At 41.4% G+C, this 21,946-nt stretch overlaps 1 protein-coding gene and 1 non-coding gene across 2 annotated transcripts in view; one reads left to right on the top strand and one right to left on the bottom strand.

Annotated features, from left to right (window-relative positions):
• SV2C (synaptic vesicle glycoprotein 2C) overlaps positions 1-21,946 on the top strand; it is a 252,207-nt gene that overhangs the window by 97,058 nt on the left and 133,203 nt on the right. Inside the window, exon 3 of the mRNA XM_007975799.3 lies at positions 15,292-15,472. Within this exon, the coding sequence (XP_007973990.3) occupies positions 15,292-15,472 (181 nt within the window). The remainder of the gene's footprint in view (positions 1-15,291; positions 15,473-21,946) is intronic.
• On the bottom strand, positions 14,386-14,452 carry LOC119618391 (small nucleolar RNA SNORD36). Its single transcript, XR_005234702.1, has one exon. It is a non-coding gene; the product is annotated as a small nucleolar RNA SNORD36 (small nucleolar RNA).

Below are 21,946 nucleotides of genomic sequence, written 5' to 3'. Positions count from 1 at the left end.
TGCTGAGATTACAGGTGTGAGCCACCATGCCCAGCCGAGAACCTACCATCTTGAAGACAGCACTAAGACATAAAGGATCCACCCCTATGATCCAAACACCTCCCACCAGGCCCCACCTCTAGCACTGGGGTTTGTGCTCTCAAACCCGCCCAAATCTCATGTTAATTCCAGATTTGGGCATGACAAATATCCAAAGTATATCACCCCCTCTACCCTCCCTTTCCCTCCATCTTTCCTCCTTGCATTTTATCCTCCACACAGTTACTAAAATGATATTTTAAGGTACAGATATTATCTAGTCTGTTTTTCAGCTGCTCCACTCTTTGTGTTGACTCCAACTTTTCCTCCAGCCTTTTCTCTTGCCACTCTCCCACAAATTCCACATTCCATCTACCCTGAACTACCTAGAGTCCTCTTAGTGTGCTGTGCTCTGACACACTTCCAAACCTTTGAAGATGATATTCTTCCCTCCCTTGGAACTTTCCTCAGAGAGTGCCTTTTACTTGGAGGCTTCTCATTCATTATTCAAAACCCAGTACAACCATCACCCTCTATGTGAAGCTTTTCAGAATTCCCTAGAACTAATTAAGTAGTCTTTCCTTTTTTCCCCTTAAGCATAATGTATGCACCTTAATTATAGCACGTGTTTCATTCTGTGGTAATTACTTTTTGCATGTTTTTAATCTCCCAGGAAACCAAAGGTTCAAAGTCCCAGCTTCATATTAGAATTGATGGAAGGCTTTTAAAAAATACTGTCATCTGAACCCTATGCCAAAACCTTGGCATTAAGCTTCACACTGCCTCTTGGATAGAGAAGAAATAGCAAATTATAGATAAATAACCTCTGGGTGTGGCCTAGCATCAGTGTTTTGTTTTTCCTAAAGCTCTTCAGATGATTCCAATGAGCAGCCAGAGTCTGAAACCTTGCTACACTAGGTGGTGATCTGCTGGAGAGTGAAAACCATGTCCTGTTCAAGTTTGTGGACCTTGCCTCCCTCCCTACCCTCATACCTTGCAAGATGCCTGGTTTATAGCAGGAACTCAAGCAAGAGCTGTGGAATTAATGATCACTTGCTTCTTTTGTTGGGTCAGTGATTGGGATCATTGAAGATTAGGTTCAGTCAGTTACCACTTGTATTACTCCATTCTCATACTGCTGTAAAGAAATACCTGAGACTGAATAATTTATAAAGAAAAGAGGTTTAATTGACTCACAGTTCTGCATAGCTCCGGAGGTCTCAAGAAACTTGTAAAACTCTCAGATCTCATGAGAACTAACTCACTATCATGAGAACAGCATGAAGGAAACCACCCCCTTTATTCAATTATCTCCACATGGTCCCACGCGGGGATTATTTCAGTTCAAAGATTAATCCCCTTGACACGTGGGGATTATTTCAGTTCAAGGTGAGATCTGGTGGGGACACAGAGCCAAAGCAAATCATTCTACCCCAAGCCCCTCCCAAATCTCATGTCCTCACATTTCAAAACACAATCATGCCCTTCCAACAGTCCCCCAAAGTGTTAACTCATTTCAGCATTAACCCAAAGGTCCAAGTCCAAAGTCTCATCTGAGACAAGGCAAATCCCTTCTCCCTATGAGCCTGTAAAATCAAAAGCAAGTTAGTTACTTCCTAGATATAATGGGGGTACAGGCATTGAATAAATACACAGATTCCCAATGGGAGAAATTGGCCAAAATGAAGGGGCTACAGGCCCTATGTGAGTCCAAAATCCAATAGGGCAGTAGTTAAACCTTATCATTCCAAAATGATTTTCTTTGATTCCATGTCTCACATCCAGGTCACACTGATACAAGAGGTGGGCTCCCACAGCCTGGGCAGCTCAGCCCCTTTGACTTTGCAGGGTACAGCCCCCTCCTTGCTGCTTTCATGGACTGGCATTGAGTGTCTGCAGCTTTTTCAGGCCCGTGGTGCAAGCTGTTGGTGGATCTACCATTCTGGGGTCTGGAGGATGGTGGCCCTCTTCTCACAGCTCCGTTAGGCAGTGCCACAGTGGGGACTCTGTGTGGGGGCTTCTACCCCACATTTCCCTTCCTTACTACCCTAGCAGAGATTCTCCATGAGGGCTCTGCCCTTGCAGTAAACATCTACCTGGACATCCAGGAGTTTCCATACATCCTTGGAAATCTAGGCAGAGGTTCCACAACCTTAATTCTTGACTTCTGTCCATCCCCAGGCCCAATACAATGTGTAAGCCACCAAGACTTGGGGCTTGCACTCTCTGAAGCAATAGCCTGAGCTATATTCTGGCCTCTTTTAGCCACAGCTGGAGCTGAAGCAGCTGGGATTCAGGGCACCATGTCCCAACAATTTTTCCCTCTTAGGTCTCCAGGCCTGTGACAGGAAAGGCTGCCATGAAGATCTCTCACATGTCCTGGAGACATTTTCCCCATTGTCCTGGTGATTCAATGGGGAAATCACCATTGAATTCAGCTCCTGTTACTTATGCAAATTTCTGCACCAGGCTTGAATTTCTCCCCAGAAAATGAGTTTTTCTTTTCTATCACATCATCAGGCTGCAAGTTTTTCAAACTTTTCTGCTCTGTTTCCTCTTGAACACTTTGTGGCTTAGAAACTTCTTCCACCAGATACCCTAAATCATCTTTCTCAAGTTCAAAACTCCACAGATCGCTAGGGAAGGGGCAAAATGCCACCATTCTCTTTGCATAGCAAGAGTGACCTTTACTCTAGTTCCCAAGAAATTCTTCATTTTCATCTGAGTCCACCACAGCCTGGACTTCATTGTCTATTTTGGTCAAAGCCATTCAATAAGTCTCTAGGAAGTCCCAAGCCTTCCCACATTTCTTATCTTCTTCTGAGCCCTCCAAACTGTTCCAGCCCCTGGCTGATACCCAGTTCTAAAGTCGTTTCCACATTTTCAGGTATCTTTAGAGCAGTGCTTCACTATCCAGTACCAATTTACTGTATTAGTCCTTTCTCACACTACTATGAAGAAATACCCAAGACTGAGTAATTTATAAGGAAAAGAGATTGGCCAGGCATAGTGGCTCATGCCTGTAATCCCAGCACTTGAGGAGGCCGAGGCGGGCAGATCACCTGAGATCAGGAGTTTGATCCCAGCCTGGCCAACATGGTGAAACCCCGTCTCTACTAAAAATCCAAAAAGTAGCGGGCATGGTGGCACAGATCTGTGATCCCAGCTACTCAGGAAGCTGAGGCAAGAGAATCGCTTGAATCCAGGAGGCAGAGGTTGCAATGAACCAAGGTTACACCACTGCACTCCAGGCTGGGCAACAAAGCAAGACTCTTTCTCAAACAAACAAAAGACATTTAATTGACTCACAGTGCCACAGGGATGGAGAGGCCTCAGGAAACTTACAATCATGGTGGAAGGCACCTCTTCACAGGACAGCAGGAGAAAGAATGAGTGCTGACCAAAGCGGGAAGCCCCTTGTAAAACCATCAGATCTCATGAGAACTCACTCACTATCATGAGAATGGAATGAGGGAACCACCCACATGATTCAATTATTTCCCCCGGAACCACCCTTGACACATGGGAATTATTAAAATTCAAGGTAAGATTTGGGTGGGGACAGAGAGCCAAAGCATTTCACCACTTTTCTCCCTCAGCACAGAACTTGGAGTGGGAGAACCTCGCAAGAGATGGGGATCCCATTGTTGTTGAACTGATATGTGATGTCCATGGTACACCACAAGGTGACTCGCTTTAATGTTCTTGATTCCTAAGACTTTTTAAAAAATTGCTTCAAATAACAAGGGGGCCTGCAGAGCCATACATGCACAAAACACTGTAATGTCTCCTCCCTGTCCAATGGGCATGCTGTACAACAGCCATTTGAGGAACAACATTAGAGAATAGATTGGGCTTCATTATTAGGACTCTTCTTCTACAGTTTGCTCTTTGGATTCAGGAAAAGCATCTTAGGCCCGCATGTGCTTTTTAGTGCCCAGGTGAACTTACGTAACAATTAGCACTATTGCTTGACATGGCGTTACCTGCCCATGTTTGGTCTCTGCCTGAACCAGCAAACTTAAATGTCAGGCTTTCCTAAGGTAAAAGTCAAAGATGTGCTGTAGACTGCATCTGATATTTACAGTTCTTTCTAGCTAAGATGAGCTGGCTTTTGTTGTAAATATTCTCTCATGCAAATTAGAAAGGTTTTCCCCCTTTGTACATATACCTTTGATGTTATTACTTTCTTTGCTTTTGTTTGATTTTGTGAAAGTCCATAGATGCTTTTGAACACATAATGGCCCCTACCTGTGGCTACTAAAAATAGTAATTGAAAAAAGGGAGGGATCAGTTTTAGAAGCCTATTAATTATGTATTTAAATAGTTTCAAATTGCAGAAAAATGTGTCTTTGGGATTTAGAAAATTAGATTACTCTTTCAGTGCCGTTTCAGGTGTCTTCTTTTCAGAACTTCAGTTAAGGAAGGTGAGAAGTTGTCATTTCACTTTTTCTACCATTCCAGAGCCATCTTCTTTTCTTCCTGCTTTTTCTTTTCCATCACTATTTTATTTTTCCACTTTTCTCTTTACCTGATGCTAATAGTGATATTAATAATTGTTGGTCGGGTGCAGTGACTCACGCCTGCAATCCCAGCACTTTGGGAGCTAAAGGCAGGTGGATTGCTTGAGCTCAGGGGTTAGAGACCAGGCCTGGGCAATATGGTGAAACCCCATCTCTACCAAAAATACAAAAAATTAGCTGGACATGGTGGCACACACCTGTAGTCCCAACTATTTGGGAGGCTGAGGTGGGAGGATCACTTGAACCTGGGAGACAGAGGTTGCAGTGAGCTGAGATCACACCCCTGCACTCTAACCTGGGTGACAGAGTGAGACCCCATCTCAAAAATAATAATAATTGTTGCTTATTGAACAACTGTATGTTTTACACGGTACTAAGTACTTTATCCTATTTAATCTCTCAAAACCCTGTGAAGTAGGTACTATTATTAGCCCCACTCTACAGAGGAGAAAACTGAGGCACCACAAGGAAATTAAGTAACTCTAGGTTGCACAGCTAGGAACTGGTAGGGGAAGGGTTCAGATCTAAGCCATCTGTTCTAAGAGCCCAGGCTCTTAACTGTTTGCTGTCTGACCCAAAGTTCAGAGTGGTAAATGGTAGTGGAATAAAGACTAAGGATACTGCATTTGATTTAAAAAATAATAACAGTTATTTTTCTTCCCCCATCTTAACCCCCATTACTTTAATAATGGGTTTACTTCTCAGCACTATTAATAAAAGAATTTAATAGAACAAGTACTGAGCTTGAGATTTCATGCTATCATTTCTAATCAGACAGAATTTGTAACCAGTAATGACAAAAAATAGCAAATTGTGGATAACAAGGAGATGTTACAGCCTACATAGCATCTTGGGTGGGGGGCAGGGACAGCTGGAGAGGGACAGTGGCCCCTGGAGTCAGCCTTCTATGGACTCTGATGGAGTCTGGCCAAGGGAAGACCACACTCAGCCAACCATTTGGGGGTTCCAGGAGCAGGGACAACAGGGCAGCAGCTGCGAAAGCTTACACATCAGTGAGTGGGTGGGGAGGGTCCAGAACAGGCCAACAAGGGAGGGAGGCACCCCACTCCCACCCCCATGCAGACAGAAAGGAAAGGCTGAGCCAACAGTTTGCAGGACTAATTGACCCAGCATCTAGCCCAAACCAAGCATTTGACACAGAAGGAAGCTAGAAGACTGGCCTGAGATCCTAAGTCTGGTTAGAGGGAGACTAGAACTAGTCCAGGGTAACTTAGCCCTCATTCCAGGGATTTTTCTAGTATAAAATGAAAAAAAAAATGACTCTTTCTTTGAGGAAATAGGAGAGAGGGAGCTTACACTGATGTGTAAGCTTTCACAGCTGCTGCCCTGTTGTCCCTGCTCCTGGAACCCCAAAATGGTTGGCTGAGTGTGGTCTTCCCTTGGCTTCCTAGAATTGACCTTAAGAAGATATCATTTTCAGTGTTGCCTTTAGTAATAAGACAAACCAATTTGCAGTGACTATTCAAGTGGCTGATTTCTTTAAGCACGAAGCATACCTTAGGGGTCTTCAAAGGCATGGTAGAAACCCCCTTACCTGACTAAATCAGGTCTGGTAATTAGTTGGTTAGTAGAAAAGTTGGTAAAAGCAGGAAAACATGCAAAAATATAAATATGTATGTAAATATGGTTTTAACATATAAGCATACATTCATTTGACCATCTTTGGATGCAGAGTGAGACTTTTCCTTTGAGTTGGGCTTTTCAAACAAGTTCCCCATTGTTTTCTTTGCGTCACTACAGTCATTCGGCAGCTTTGATTTTTAGTCTTAAGTTTCTTTAAAGTGAAGTGAGACCTTAAAAACACATGTGCCTCAATCTAAGCACAGGACCCTTCATCTTAATGATTTTTCTGTCTTTTTTGTTTTGTATTGCTAACATGGCAGTGATTTTCTTTTGCAAGTCATCTTCCTCAAGTCTTTCTTACATTCACTTTCATAGAAATAGCTCCCTTTCCTTTCACACTCATATTTCACTATTTATGTGATTGGTGTTAAATTAAATGCATAATTAATAACAAACAGAATTAGCATTAAAAAGTTGGGTACAAACATACGCAACTCTTGAGAAGCATAAAGTGCTGCTGGTGGAAGCAGAAGGAAGATGGGTGAGTGAAAGGAAAATACTTTCAATAATGATTTTTGGTGTGTTTGTGGAAGGGTTGGTTACTTTATTGGGTTGGTGAAATGAAAACTGGCCAAGTGATGTTAAAGGGAAAGTTATTTGTAATGCTTGTTAAAGGATAGTCAGGACCATCACAAGAGGTGTAGGGACCACTGCAATTGGTTTTGCAGTAGAGAAGAGAGATCAGGCTCAACTCCTAATACAAAAAGGAAAAGTGTGAATTTAGAGCCAAGGACCAGGGTGGGAGAGTTAGTGAATAGAAAATTACCAAGAGGGATCTACTGCCATACCACCCTGAATGCACCCAGTCTCATCAGAAAATTACCAAGAGGAAACATCAGGGATAAAGGAGATTTTGGGTAAATTGACCTAACTGGATTGACAGACCAGGGTGATCAGACATTGCCTAGAGGATCTGATCAGATATTGAAGACAATCAGCCATCTAGAGTCGGCAGTTCACTGACTTGGTGGGATTCTTGCTAAAATTGGGCAATGCAGAAATGAACACAGAAGTCCATACTTCATAGTCTAGTTGAGAAGAGAGGTCCAAAGACTGGGGTTTGGTCAAGGAGAGATTGTGTGTCAGTGGGCCTCTATTGTAGACATACCTCAGATTTGTGGAAGAAACTCTACCTTTGGGAAAATAAATGCACCTACTTCTTGTGAAAGGAATAATAACATCTAAAAAAAAATGAAGCATTATTTGACTAATAAAGCTTTATTTAATTTGATAGTCCATATTATTATATTCAACCATTTCCAGAAATGTCCTTTCATTCAGCAAAAATCTACTTTTATTTTTCTTTGACTCAAAAATTTTGTTTTAACCTAAGAAGATCTGCATATAAAAAGTAAGTTTGATTGTCACCTCATGGATATTATCAATTGTATGAGTCAATTCTCACACTGCTGTAAAGAAATACATGAGATGGACTAATTTATAAAGAAAAGAGGTTTAATTAGCTCATAGTTCTGCTTGTACGGGAAGCATGGCTAGGGAGGGCTCAGGAAACTTACAATCATGGTGGAAGGCAAAGGGGAAGCAGGCATGTCTTACACGTCTGGAACAGAAGGAAGAGAGAGAAGAGGGAGGTGCTACACACTTTTAAACAACCAGATCTCATGAGAACTCACTCACTATCACAAGAACAGAAAAGGAGAAATCCGCCCCCATGATCCAATCACCTCCTACCAGGCCCCACCTCCAACATTAGCGATTACAGTTTGACATGAGATCTGGGAAGGGACATAGACCCAAACCCTATCATTCTGCCTCTGGTCCCTTTCAAATATCATGTCCTTCTCACATTCAAAAGACAATTATGCCTTCCTGACAGTCTCCCAAAATCTTAACTCATTCTAGCATTAACTCAAAAGTCCAAAGTCTCATCTGAGACAAGGCTAATCCCTTCCACCTATGAGCTCATAAAACCAAAAACAAGTTAGTTACTTCCAAGATACAATGGGGGTACAGACATCAGGTAAATACTGCCATTCCAAAACAGAAAAACCAGTCAAAAGAAATGGGCTACAGTTCCCTGCAAGTCCAAAACCCAGCAGGAAAGTCATTAAATCTTAAAGCTCCAAAATAATCTCCTTTGACTCCATCCAGGTTTCAGATCCAGGTCACACTGATGAAAGAGATGGGCTCCAAAGGCCTTGGGCATCTCCACCCCTGTGGCTCTGCAGGACTCAGCCCCCATAGCTGCTCTCAAGGGCTGGCATTGAGCACCTGTGGCTTTTCCAGGCACACAGTGCAAGCTGTTGGTGGATCTACCATTCTGGGGTCTGGAGAATGGTAGCACTCTTGTCACAGCTCCACTAGGCAGTGGCCCAGTGGGGATTCTGTGTGGGGTCTCCAACCCCACATTTCCCCTTTGCACTGCCCTAGTAGACATTCTCCATGAACCTCTACTAGGAAGTAACCTGCACTAGAAGTGTCACTTCTGCAGCAGACTTCTACCTCAACATCCAGGCTTTTCCATACATCTTCTGAAATCTAGGCAGAGACTGCCAAGCCTCAGCTCTTGCACTCTGCACACCCATAGGCTTAACACCACATGGAAGTTGCCAAGGCTTACAGCTTGCACCCCCTGAAGCAGCAGCCTGAGTACCTGGGCCCCTTTGAGCCACAGCTGGAGGTGGAGCAGATGGGATGCAGGGAGCAGTATCTGCTTCACAGGGCAGCAGAGCCCTGAGCCTGGCCCAGGCCCACAGAACCATTCTTCCCTCCTAGGCCTCCGGACCTTTGATGGAAGGGGATACCATCGAGGTCCCTGAAATGCCTTTGAGGCATTTTTCCCATTGTCTTGGCTATTAGCAATTGACTCTTCTTATGTAAATTTCTGCAGCCTGTTTTAATTCCTCCCCTGAAAATTAGTTTTTCTTTTCTAAAGCATAGCCAGGCTGCAAATTTTCCAAACTTTTACACTCTGCTTCCCTTTTAAATATAAATTCCAGTTTCAGGTCATTTATTTGCTCATGTATATAAACATATGTGATATATATATAAAATATATATAATATAATATGTATTATGTATTTTATATATTATATGTTATATATAATATGTATATAAACATACATATATGTAAACATATACATATTCAGGTCATTTATTTGCTCATGCATATAAACATACATGATATATATATAATATAAATATAATAAAATATATATTATGTATTTTATATATTATGTATATAAATATATACATATATGTATATAAACATATATGTATATAAACATATATAATACATAATATATAACATATTATATATAATACATAATATATAACATATATATATTATATATATGGGGAAGAGTGGGTGGGGGCAAGGGATAAAAGACTACAAATATGGTGCAGTGTATACTGCTTGGGTAATGGGTGCACCAAAATCTCACGAATCACCATTGAAGAAGTTACTCATGTAACCAAATACCACCTGTACCCCAATAACTTTTGGAAAAATAAAAAGTAAAAAAAAAGAAGCTGCCGGGCTACATCTTGAATGCTTTGCTGCTTAGAAATTAGTTCCACCAGATATCCTAAGCCATCTCTCTCAAGTTCAAAGTTCCACAGATCCCTAGAGCAGGGCACAATGCCACCAGTCTCTTTGCTAAAGCATAGCAAGAGTGACCCTTGCTCCAGCTCCCAGTAAGTTCCTCATTTCCTGAGACCTCCTCAGCCTGGAATTCACTGTCCTTATTGAAATCAGAATTTTGGTAACAACCATTTTAAAAGCCTCTAGGAAGCTCCAAACTACCCCTCATCTTCCCATCTTCTTCTGAGCCCTCCAAACTGCTCAAACCTCTGCCCATTACCCAGTTCCAACACTGCTTCCCATTTTTAGGTGTCCTTATAGCAATGCCCCACTTCTTGGTGCCAATTTTCTGTATTAGTCCATTCTCACACTGTTATAAAGAAATGCCTGAGAATGGGTAATTTATAAAGAAAAGAGGTTTAATTAGCTCATAGTTCTTCAGGCTGTACAGGAAGCATGGCTGGGGAAGTCCTCAGGAAACTTACAATCATGGTGGAAGGCAAAGGGGAAGCAGGCAGGTCTTATATGTCTGGAACAGAAGGAGGAGAGAGAAAAAGAAGCAGGCATGTCTTACATGTCTAGAACAGAAGAAAGAGAAAAAAGGGGAAGGTACTACACACTTTTAAACAACCAGATCTTGTGAGAACTCATTCACTATCACAAGAAAAGCAAAAGGGAAATCTACCCCCATGGTCTAATCACCTCCCAGGCCCCACCTCCAACATTGGGAATTACAATTTGACATGAGATTTGGGCAGGGACACAGGCCCACACCTTATCATCAATGAATTCGGAATACCAATACAGAATGGTTTTCATTGAAAATCAGTTTATAAATAAATGGTGCAAGGAATTCTAGAGTAATGTATTAGCCATGAGTAGCTGAAGTACTTAAAACAATTTTTAAAAACTGAGGGGCTAAAAGTTGGTATGAGAAAAACACTATATATCATTTCCTAAAGTTGTTCTGTTTTGTTTAAATATGGTTTAAAATGGTGTTGAGGGAAAAGACATGTCCCCTTAGGGATTGTCAGAAAGAATCAAAAGCAGCTTAGCAAAGAGACAGAAATGTAAATGTGATATTTATCAGGGAAAATGAGGGTATGATTAGATAAAATGGAACCAGCCTTCATGTCAGAAACTACCTTAATGAGGAAGCCATATTTGAGGCCTTTGTGTCGTCTTCTGAAAGACTAACAACCTGGACTGATCAGGAATGGCCTTCACCAGCACTATGATAGGAAGAGTAAGTTGAGTTTATTTCTCAGGTCAGGTTCAACTTGAAAGCCCAGCTGAATTAAAGTCTTCACTAAATTCATGAAAGGATACAAGAGTCACAGCCTGGCCTTTTTTAACATTGCTCTCCTGGAATTGAATGGAAAGTCAGCTTCTAGTTCTGTGGAAGGCAGGTCCCAGGGGAGGTGAGCAACTTCTAATTCCACAGCTCCTGCTTGCCCTTTTGAGAGCTCCAGCTCATCTAGCAGGTCTTGCCTGTTTCACATCTTTGGAATTAAAATACTCTGTAGCCTTCATCTCCTCCCCTCAAGCATGGATTAAATAAATACAAACTTTATGTTAAAAATGTATTAGAAAGGTTATCTGTTTTACTGGAAAGCATCCTCAGATTCTAAGGTGTGCACAGATCACTTGGGGGTCTTATTCAAATGCAGACTTTGAGTCAGTGGGTTTGGAGTAGAGTCTGAGAGTCTACATTTCCAGTAAGCTCCCCAGGGCAGGGGAGCAGGGACTGGTGTTACTGGTTCAGGGGTCATATTTTGAGAAGTGAGGATCTAAAAGACATGATTTCAAGTTCTAGCTTCTGAGAATCTCAATTTTCTCACTTGTAAAACGAGGGGCTTTGGATGAAGATACGTTTTAAGTCTGCCCTTCTGCAGCATCTCAAGGCACAGAGAGCAGAGAAGGCTGGCGATTGTCCAGAGCTTGATCTCTGCTCTGAGTTTTCAAGGACTGCCCATTATAACACTGTGAAGGTAGAGAGGAAAAGTGAATGCAAACAGGGAAGGAAGTACAGTTTATGTCTGACAATCCCAGAGTGGTTACAATTATTCACCTGATGCCTTGGCCAACATTTAAAGCTTTGTCTGGCTTTAATTAGATCACACGATCCACAAATGAATGTTCTAATTGTGCTGTGTTTGTCTCCAATAAGCTGTTGGGTAGGATTAATTCTTTCCACAGAATGCCCAACGGAACAGTTCACTTTTCAATACAAATTAAGTGTAGTCACAAAAGATTACTACCTTTAGATCTTAAAAATATTGTTAAACAGAGTGCAAGTGAAGACACAGTTTGATATGACATTTTTTATACTAACTGTGTCAGTCATGGAGGAATTTAATACCATCTTGAAATATTTCTTATCCTTCAGATTCCCCTCTGTTGTTCTTTTGTTAGTGAAATCTTCCCAGAGGCCATGTGAGAATTAGTGGCCACCTCCTGCCCCTCTGCTCCCATTTACACTGCTGTTGGGGTGCACACCACATGGTTAGGCTTGGGCTCATTTAGTTTTGTATCCGTTTGTGTCCTCTGAATTACAAGCTCCTTAAGCCGTCCTGACAGAGTAGGAAGAAAATTTGGATGACTTGGAGCACAGGTACATGAGTTTACACTTCTGCATTGTTTTGTTCTGATCCTATGATCCCAGGAGGCCATAGATGTTTCACTGCCTTTGTTTTTGATAAGCCACTTTCCCCAGACCGTAAATCCCGTATTCTCAGGGGTCTGAAAGTCCAAATGCCTTTAGGGAAAGGGTGGTAGGAGGAATGCAGAAAGCAGTGGATGGTGAGAGTCTAGGGCACAGTAAGAATCTTGGTTAACCTGCCTTGCCCCGAGATCTCAGATGCACTTTCTTTAAACACAACAGGGTTGCGCTCAAGCAGAAATTAACACCCAACTAAAGACCTTGCTTCACATCACCTGGTTTCTGGTTTGCACATAACAGGGGTTCCCAAGTTGAGTTTAGCAGGAAGAACAATGGCAATATTCAAAATAATTAATAACAAGGATAGCCAGGGAATCAAAATAACGTGTTTATAGCTCTAAGTATTACCCTGTAGCATCAGGTTTTAACCCCTTAGTTGCTGGATCAAGGGAAAGTCCAGGACTTCCCAGTGGAAGGGCCAGGGCAGTTGAGCCTGGTGAAATAGAATATCAGTCCTGAGAAAGACCCCCAGACTTTAGTCAGAGAAACTTCTTTTCACAACCCTGGCTAGCCACTTACTCTCCATGAGATCAAGTTGAATAATCTGTCTGAGCCTTAGTTTTCTGATCTATAAAATGGCTTAATAATACTCACTTTGTGGGACTATGGTGAGGACTAAGTGAACCAACATATGGAATGTTCCTGAAAGAGTGCCTGGCACAAGCAGATGCTCACTCAGTGAAAGTAGTACCAGGCACTGTTGTTTACTATTATCACTAAAAGATAATAAGTGGTTATTGATTGAATGCAGGCAGCTTGTCTCTCTGTTACTCATGCTTTCTGTAGTCAGATAATTCAGGTGGACCACAAGAGATCTTGGTTTACTATTGCCATCGAGGTGGCTTACCCCAGGGCTCAGGGGCTGGATGGGGGCAGTTCTGAAGGACATAAGGAGAAAGGGATGGGGGAGGCTTTGTCCCCTGGGCTGGAGCTATATGAAAGACTCCCAAGTCTTTAGATCACAGCATCCACAGGCCACTCCTGATCTATAAAAGCTCACTTTCTGATTTGTAGGCATTTTAAAAGACACAGATATTCTTATAAAGTTTCTTAGCTTGTGGTTATCTTCTGAGAGGCATGAGTGGCAAACTTGAGCCTCTTATGCTATAAATAAGAGATCTGCTACATAGGCATTTCCCTGGGTCAATCCTTCTGCTTTTGGAATCCCTCGCACTGCACTGATACATTCTCTAAATTGTCTCCAGGACGCGCACTGGGTCTCATGATATGAGGAATCTCTATTGAGAAGGATGATCTGTCTATAGTCAGCACCACAGTATGGAGAAAAATATACCCTCCCCACACAGGCAAAGGTTGACCACCCCATTCTCTTTAGTAACCCAGTCTAAATAAAGGCAGCTTTTATTTTGTCTTATTTTACAATTGCTCTCAACATTCACCATTCACTGTAGCTGAGTGTACTCAGTTATCTGCAAAACAGCATCCCTGCATTATTGATGTGAGGGTCATGAGAGCTTGCCAAGTGTTTTTTTTTCCGTATTGCTTCTTTAACTGTGTGTTTACCAAACTAATTTGAGGGTACGTGTTCAAATAGGATAATTCCCAAACTAATCTGAAGTAATAAATAAACTAATTTTTTTTTTTTTTACATTTTTGCTTAAATGCTACAGAGTATCTTGAATGTGCCTTTTAAAATGATTCTTGGGTGAAGCATCAGAAAAAGTAGAAATGGATAAAAGATGAAGTAGCAGTTTTTTTAGTGCCACATCCAGATATAACAAACCTTCATGTGTTATTTATGCCATCTTTCCTAGACATTTTTCACCCTTGTAGAAACCCTCTTGAACTAACATTTGCCACGTGGAATATTATTTCATCCTGAGAAAGATTCTGGACAGGGCCTGTGGCAGGTCTGGTTTTCTATTTTTTGTTGTTGTTGTTTTGTTTTTCTTTTTATTCTTTTCTTTTTTCTTTTTTCTTCAGATACAATATGACCACATGGTTTATTCAGGTGAAGAAATTCTTAATCATCATTGGCAAAGGTCTGTTTTTTTAGAAGAAAGTAAATTAGAAAATTCAAGTATATACTCACAATAATGCCAAGAGGAACATCTATCCCACTCTGGATTTTCCATTTGTTTCCCTTAGTGATCAAAGCCAACCATGATAAGTTTAATATTTCCCATCACACTAAAGCTCTTTTCCTTCTCTTTAACCTCCTGACTCCAAAAAAAGAGTTTTCTCTTATGGACAGAGTTAGAAACTATTTTAAAATTAACTCATATAATCTCTAAACCCACCTTTCCTAACTCCCATAAAAACAAGCGCTTCTAGGATGGAACACAGAAAAAGAAACCATGGAATCCTTGAGAGGGGTCTTGAGAGTCTGGCATTGGCCCAGGTCATTGGCTACAGGCAGAGATTTGAAGCAGTCTGGAGGCTCCACTGTGGCCTGGAAGCCCTTGACTTGGTCTCCCATCTTGGCCCTGTCATGGTGCTAGGCTGGGCATTTGGACCAAAGGTAACTTGACTGTGGGTCACATGCAAGGATGGTTCTGTATGGTGAGTTCTTATGCCTGCCTGCTCTGTACGCATCCCCACAAAAACGGGCTGGAACATGACCATTTGGTCTTTTTGTGCATGCGATGGTAAAGGAAATGACTTCTCATCAGCTCATGCAATTGGTTATGGCTGACGGTAGTCCACAGAGCTTACTCTTCAACTTGAAAACTGATTACTATGTCCTGAAGGTTATATTTTTAAAGGAAATTTTCCCCATGCAAAATGCTGGAATGTAGTTTGTTCCTTGTTCACTTGCTGTTACATGTGTCATTGACTCCCAATCTCTGATGTGTTTCTCTGTTTTCTGTGTGTTGCAGGCAGCATAGTGTACCTCGGGATGATGGTGGGGGCGTTCTTCTGGGGAGGACTGGCAGACAAAGTGGGAAGGAAACAGTCTCTTCTGATTTGCATGTCTGTCAACGGATTCTTTGCCTTCCTTTCTTCATTTGTCCAAGGTTATGGCTTCTTTCTCTTCTGTCGCTTACTTTCTGGATTCGGGTAAGGTTTTCTCTTTCATATTTTATAGTAATGTGTTTATTCTTCATAATTGAACACATTCTCCACTCTAGAGAACCTTATTAGGAGGAAATTATCCCTTCACACATCTCCCTCCACATCCTCATGTCAGCCCTGGAAGCCACAATGCTGGTTCTTAGAAATGTAATTATCAACCTTTAAATGCAGGAGCGAAGGGAACACACACCTATGTTTTCGTAGCTGATTATTACTTCTAGAAGATGGGTATTGTTTAAAATGGAATGCCATTTCTATGGTAGAACACATTCACAGATATATGCTGCTTCTGAAAATTTAATGTAAGTAGGAAATAGCTCTTGTCCTACCTGTTATGAGCTAATTAAAGGTTTGAACTGTTCAAGCGTGCTCTTAAATTCAGGATTAGAGTGTCTCAAATAAATGCTGTTTTATTGATCTATGTTAACTTGGCATATTTAACTTGGTAGAAAGCCTCCTGGAGACATAATTTTTAGTAAGTTCCTGACTTCTGTCGAATTAACAGAAGTTGCACTATTACCCAAATGCAGTGGGATAGTGTAGCTGATGGTGAAGTCATTTTCTTTAAAGAGCTTAAAGCACTTATTACTATACTGAAAGAATTCATAAGCACAGAAAAACCTAATAGTTCAATAAGGAATATATGAGAAACTTTGCTTCAATAAGAAAAAAAAATAGTAAAAGTATAAAATTTTTGTAATGAATGGGTACTAGACTTAATGCCTGGGTGACAAAATAATCTGTATAACAAACCCCCATGGCACAAGTTTACTTCTATAACAAACTTGCACATGTACTCCTGAACTTAAAAGTTAATATATATATATACACACACACATATATATGTATAATTTTGATTCATAATTGAGAACTTAGAGACTTTTTTTCAAGATACCTAACATAAAAATGAATCTGTAGGAATAATATACAATTTTAAAAACTAAATGAAGAACGTGAGGGCAATGGGGCTGGGTTATAAACTTTAAAAGCTGTCAGTTGTGGTTGTTGATTATACATACCACAACCTACAAAGCAGAATACAGTTTTGTGAAAAGAGGTCAGAGGACTATAGCATGTCTTTCTAAATTATGTATAGTAGCATTTCCCATAGCTCCTCATATGCTACATTCTGCACACAGTGAGCACTTAGCCAATACTTGAGTAACTTGCACAAATTTTAGGAGCTTTCCTTAGAGTGAAGACAGTGCATTTCAGTAAACCAAGATGGCTGGAGAGTTTGGGAAAGTGTAAAATATTTTGTTCCTGGGGGAAAAAAAATGTTCAGAATCAATCGTTTGCTTTGTAGCAATGGAGAAAGGGGAGAGGAGGCTTTTTCTCCACAGGGGAGCCCCTTGGTGCTCAGTTTCTGAGATTGGCTACATACGCTGCTAACTTGGAGATGGATTTTGGATCATGGACTCACAGGGTTTCAGCAGACCTAAATGTTGAATGATTGAATGATTGAATGAAATGAATGAATGAAGAACAGATGTTATTTGGGGCTGTTTGTTAAAGGACCTTCTCAGTGAGTAGGTCCATAGGATAAGACATTCTTGCCACCAGGAAGGGCCAAGCTTCCTTCTCCCTTTTGTTATCTATGTAATACCACTAGCCTATCAAGAGAAAACTAACAGCATAGGTGCTGAATTTTCCAGTCCTTTCAGTTTGCAATCTTTTTGGGGAAATTTAAGCAATATCCAAAGACCCAAAAGTACATGACTGTGGTCAAATTATTGTGGCAATTTTAATTGCCAATCTGGATTGTGACATGGATATCCCAACAGACTGTAGAGAAAAAGGTCCATTGTGGTGGCTGCAAAATACTCCAAACCAATGGACTGTCCAGAAGCAAATTCAAGGGCAATATAAAAGCAGAGACAACTTAGATGTATTCTTGATATCATCCTCATTCCTGTTGCAGACAAATCATTTTTCAACCAGCAGGTCAGGACTGCTGGGGGCTGGGAATCAAGAAATCCAGGTGTGCCCTGCTCCTGCCCTTTATCATGGAGTCTTAGGAAAGTCACGCAGGCTCTCTTGACTGCTTTTTCTTTTGTAAAAGAAGAAATTAGGACTTTGCATTCTTACCTTGGAGTGTGAAGATCAAATGAGATGATGCATTGAAAGTACAAGGTAGAGAAGATAATGTAGGATAACGTTTAGAAACACTCACTCATAGTTTGGCATTTCTTATCTCCTTTATTCCTCCTCCCATACATTTAGCTAAGCTGTACTATGCTGATTGCCTCAGTGTGACAGCAGGGGAGGAGGCAGAAAGAGACCCCTTTCTGGCTTTTAAATTTCAAGTCTGGCCCATGCAAGAAACAGAAAGGCCTAATCAGGGACAAAATATTTGGGAGAAAACATGGCAAGTAAAATCAAGCATAAATCAAGTTAATCTCTATAATAAATGGTGAGTACCTAGTCTGCGGGCAGTACTGAGGGGGAAGTCATATGAGCTTAGTTACCTTAGTCCAGGTGGCAAAACCTCTGCGGAGTTTTGTGGGATACAGCAACTGAGAGGACCTGAGAAATGAAGTTATTAAGGAAAATGAGGGAAGAAATCTGTATTGGTCAGCATTCTCCAAAGAGACAGAACCAATGGGAAAGAATGGATAGATTAGATGGATGGATGGATGGATAGATAGATAGATAGATAGATAGATAGATAGATAGATAGATATGAGAGAGGACTAATTAAGGCAATGACTCACACAATTATGGAGGCTGAGGAGTCCCATGGCAGGCCTTCTGCAAGCTGGAAATTCTAGGATGCCAGTAGCATGGCTCAGTACAAGTTTGAAGGCCTCAGAACCAGGGAAGCTGATAATATAGCTCTCATTCCAAGGCTGAAGGCCTGATAACTCAGGGGGCTGCTAGTGCAAGTCCCAGAGTCCAAAGGCCAGAGAACCTGGACATCTGTTGTCCCAGGACAGGAGAGGAAGGATGTTCCAGCTCTGAGAGAGAGCAAATCAGAATTTCCTCTACCTTTTTGTTCTCTCCAGGTTCACAACTGATGGGATGGTCCCCACCCATACTGAGGGCAGAACTTCCCCACTCAGTTTACCAGTTTGCATGCCAATCTCCTCCAGAAACACCCTCACAGACACACCCAGAAATAATGCTTTACTAGCTGCTGTAGTTTGGATGTCTGACCTTTCCAAATCTCATGTTAAAATTTGATCCCCAGTGTTGAAGGTGGGGCCTGATGGGAGGTTTTTAGGTCATGGAGGTGAATCTATCATGATTAGATTAATGTGAATGAGTTATTGCTCTATTAGTTCCCACGAGAGTTGGTTGTTTAAAAATAAGCCTGGCACCCCCAGCCCTCTCTTTTGCTCCCTCTCTCGCCATGTGATCTCTGCACATGCCAGCTCCCCTTTGCACTCTCCCCTGAGTGGAAGCATCCTGAGGCCCTCATCAGATGCCCAGTCTTCCAGCCAACAGAACCATAGCCAAATAAACCCCTTTTCTTTATAAATTGCCCCACCTCAGGTATTCCTTTATAGCAACAAAAATGGACTAAGACACCAGCTGTCTAGGTATCTGTTAATCCAGTCAAGTTAACACGTAAAATTGACCATTGCCATATTTTTCTTCTTCACCAAAGTTTATGGGCTATTTTACTTTTGTTTGCTTTGTGAAGTGCTACCTTCATGGCCCAGGGTTTTTCTCAACAGCTCTAGAGTTTATCTGGGTACTCTGTTTCTGAGTCTCTGAGGAATCTCATCAAAGTCTCTTTTTCTCCAATTCCATTCCAATTCAACTCAAAAAACATTGCAACACCTACTCTACCCACTGGAAGCATGCAAGGTTTTTCATGGATATAGCTGAGCCCTCACCTCAAGTTGCTTACAGTCTGTACAGACAGGCAGCTCTTCTAGTCCCCATCTTCCAAGAATTAGAGCCTGAAAAGAGGTCACAAGGGGCTTGGGAATCTCACAGAGGAAGGAGAAAACAATAATAACATTGTGAATAAGAAAATTTCCCTTTAAATGCTCTTCTTGTTTTCAAAGGCGTGTCATATTTAAACCCTTCATTCCCATTGCTTATTAACTCAGTACAGAAGCAGCTGAATTTTTATATATTCTCATTTTATTTAAACTTTCTTTATTAAAACTTAAGCCAGAGAATCAAGATTCTCATCCTAGAGACCTTAAATGAAAGACCATGTTGTATCGACTTAAACAACTCCCTCCAACCATATCTGATCCAGTTTTTAAATTGAGAAAAACTAAATGAAAAAACATTCCAAAATGTTGGTAATATTTCTTTTGTGGGCCTCTGGTGCACAGAGCCCCCCACACTCCACGCATTTCCTAGGAGTACAGTACTTGCCATCCTTTCTGCTTTGAAGCTTCTTCTCCCAGGACTTTCCCACTCACAGCTTCCCAGAGGCGTTTCCTGAGACCACACACCCAATGGGTCTCAGACAGTTTCCTGTTTTGTCTCCTTGGCAGTACGTACAATTGATGCCTGAAAATATTTACTTTTTATGTTCTTCTTTCTCTCCTACACCAGCATGTAAATTCCAAAGGGCTGGGACTGTCATCTTGCTCAACATCGCTTAATTGCCCATGGCAGGGTGGGTGGGAGTAGGTGTTGTAAAAGACAGTGGAGTTCAAGCAGCAACCAGCATAGTCTGACTTGCAGCCATCTGTGGCATTGGCTAGTTACCCATGAAGTGAAATAGATAGGAAGTCTACTCAATTCTTACTTGATCTGTATAAGTGTATAAGTAGAAAACTTCTATGACAAGTGAATGAAAACCTAACTTGCATCATAAAAACAGAGTCATGTCCCCTCCATCATTCCCAGACTGGAGCTGGATTACAGACCCAGAACCAACTGAATGAAGGGGAGGCTGGTCCTCCTTGAAGAAGGATCTTGGTACACAGCTAAATATTTATACTGTTAATCTTTCTCCCAGCTTCCCCAAAGGGACTGAAGGCCTTTTACCAGGAAGAGTGTACATGGGGGAAAGGAAATAATCAGACTTCTCAGGGCTTGTGGACACTGGCTCTAAACTGACACTAATTCCAGGAGACACAAATGTCACTGTGGCCAACCAGCCAGAGCAGGGACTTATGGAAGGCAGATAATCAATGGTGTTTCAGCTCAGGTCTGTTTCACAGTGGGCCCAGTGAGTCAGGCACTGAATCCATCCCGTGCCTAATTCCACACTTCTGGACTGCATAATTGGAACAGACCTACTCAGCAGCTGGTAGAATCCCCACATTGGTACAGAATCCCTACATTTAATTGGTACAGGGCCTGTCCATCAACTTCATTTACTAGGAATTTTAGAACAAAGAGAAGTTCTAGGTCAGAGAGTCCAAACTTTTCATTTTGCAGATTGAGGTGCAGTGGTGGGACCAGGAGTAATTCAGCTAGGACTTAAATTGCAATTAAAGTCAATTTAAACCTGCAACTCTGTAAATAAGTAAACTGTACATTCTGAATCCAAGGTTTACCTGTGTGTTGATTTTATCAAAATTGCTACAGATTTCCAGTTGCTATGTCTTATTTCATTGCTGAAGCATCATTAGCAGCACTGTTTCTGCATACAAAGGGGACTGGAAGGAGTTCTTATTTTATTTTATTTTGTTGTTTTGTTTTGTTTTTTGAGATGAGATCTCTCTCTGTCACCCAAGCTGGAATGCAGTGGTGTGATCATGGTTCGCTGCAGCCTTGACCTCCTGGGCTCAAGTGATCCTCCTACCTCAGCATCCTTAGCTGGGACCACAGATGCATGCCACCACACCCAGCTAATTTTTAAAAATATTTTGTGCAAACAAGGTCTCCCTATGTTGCCCAGGCTGGTTTCAAACTCCTGGATTCAAGTAATCCTCCTGGCCTTGGCTTTCCAAAGTGCTGGGATTGCAGGCATGAGCTGCTGCACCTGATCAAGTTCTTGTTTTAAACTGAGATCTTCTTGAGTTTATATTTTATTGTCTCCACATGTACTTTCCTCTTAATTCATCAAACCAAGTCATGAGCATAACTTCTTAGAAACACAAATATGTCCAGATGACATATTGTGTGTGACTTTAAATGTTTATTCAGTACAATGAATGATTTTCCTGCCTGGGGACAACAGTGTTTCGTGGGAAGGAGGACTAGGACATCACCAATTATTCATCTGTCTATCACTTTCCTAAACGAATCTCACACCAAGAAACAGACACTTTCCTCCCCTCTTTTGTTACAGAAAATTAGAAAGATGGGAAATGGAGTTGGCACCATTGATTCATTTTCATTTGACCCTGAATTAAATTATTTGTATCCAGTCACTGTTAATTACGAGAATGATAGTACTTTGGATGCCAGGCAATATCAGAGTCGGGAGCTTTCCACTGAAGGCCTGGCATTGCTAAGCAGGAAGGTCAGGAGAAAAATATAACAGCAACAGAAATTAAAATGAAATTTCAATGTATCTGTATATCATAAATTAAAGAA

This window comes from Chlorocebus sabaeus, chromosome 4 (assembly GCF_047675955.1).
Source record: "Chlorocebus sabaeus isolate Y175 chromosome 4, mChlSab1.0.hap1, whole genome shotgun sequence".
NCBI classification, from domain to species: domain Eukaryota; kingdom Metazoa; phylum Chordata; class Mammalia; order Primates; family Cercopithecidae; genus Chlorocebus; species Chlorocebus sabaeus.
The sequence above is the reverse complement of the archived record's forward strand: the minus strand, read 5'-3'. Positions and strand labels throughout refer to the sequence as shown.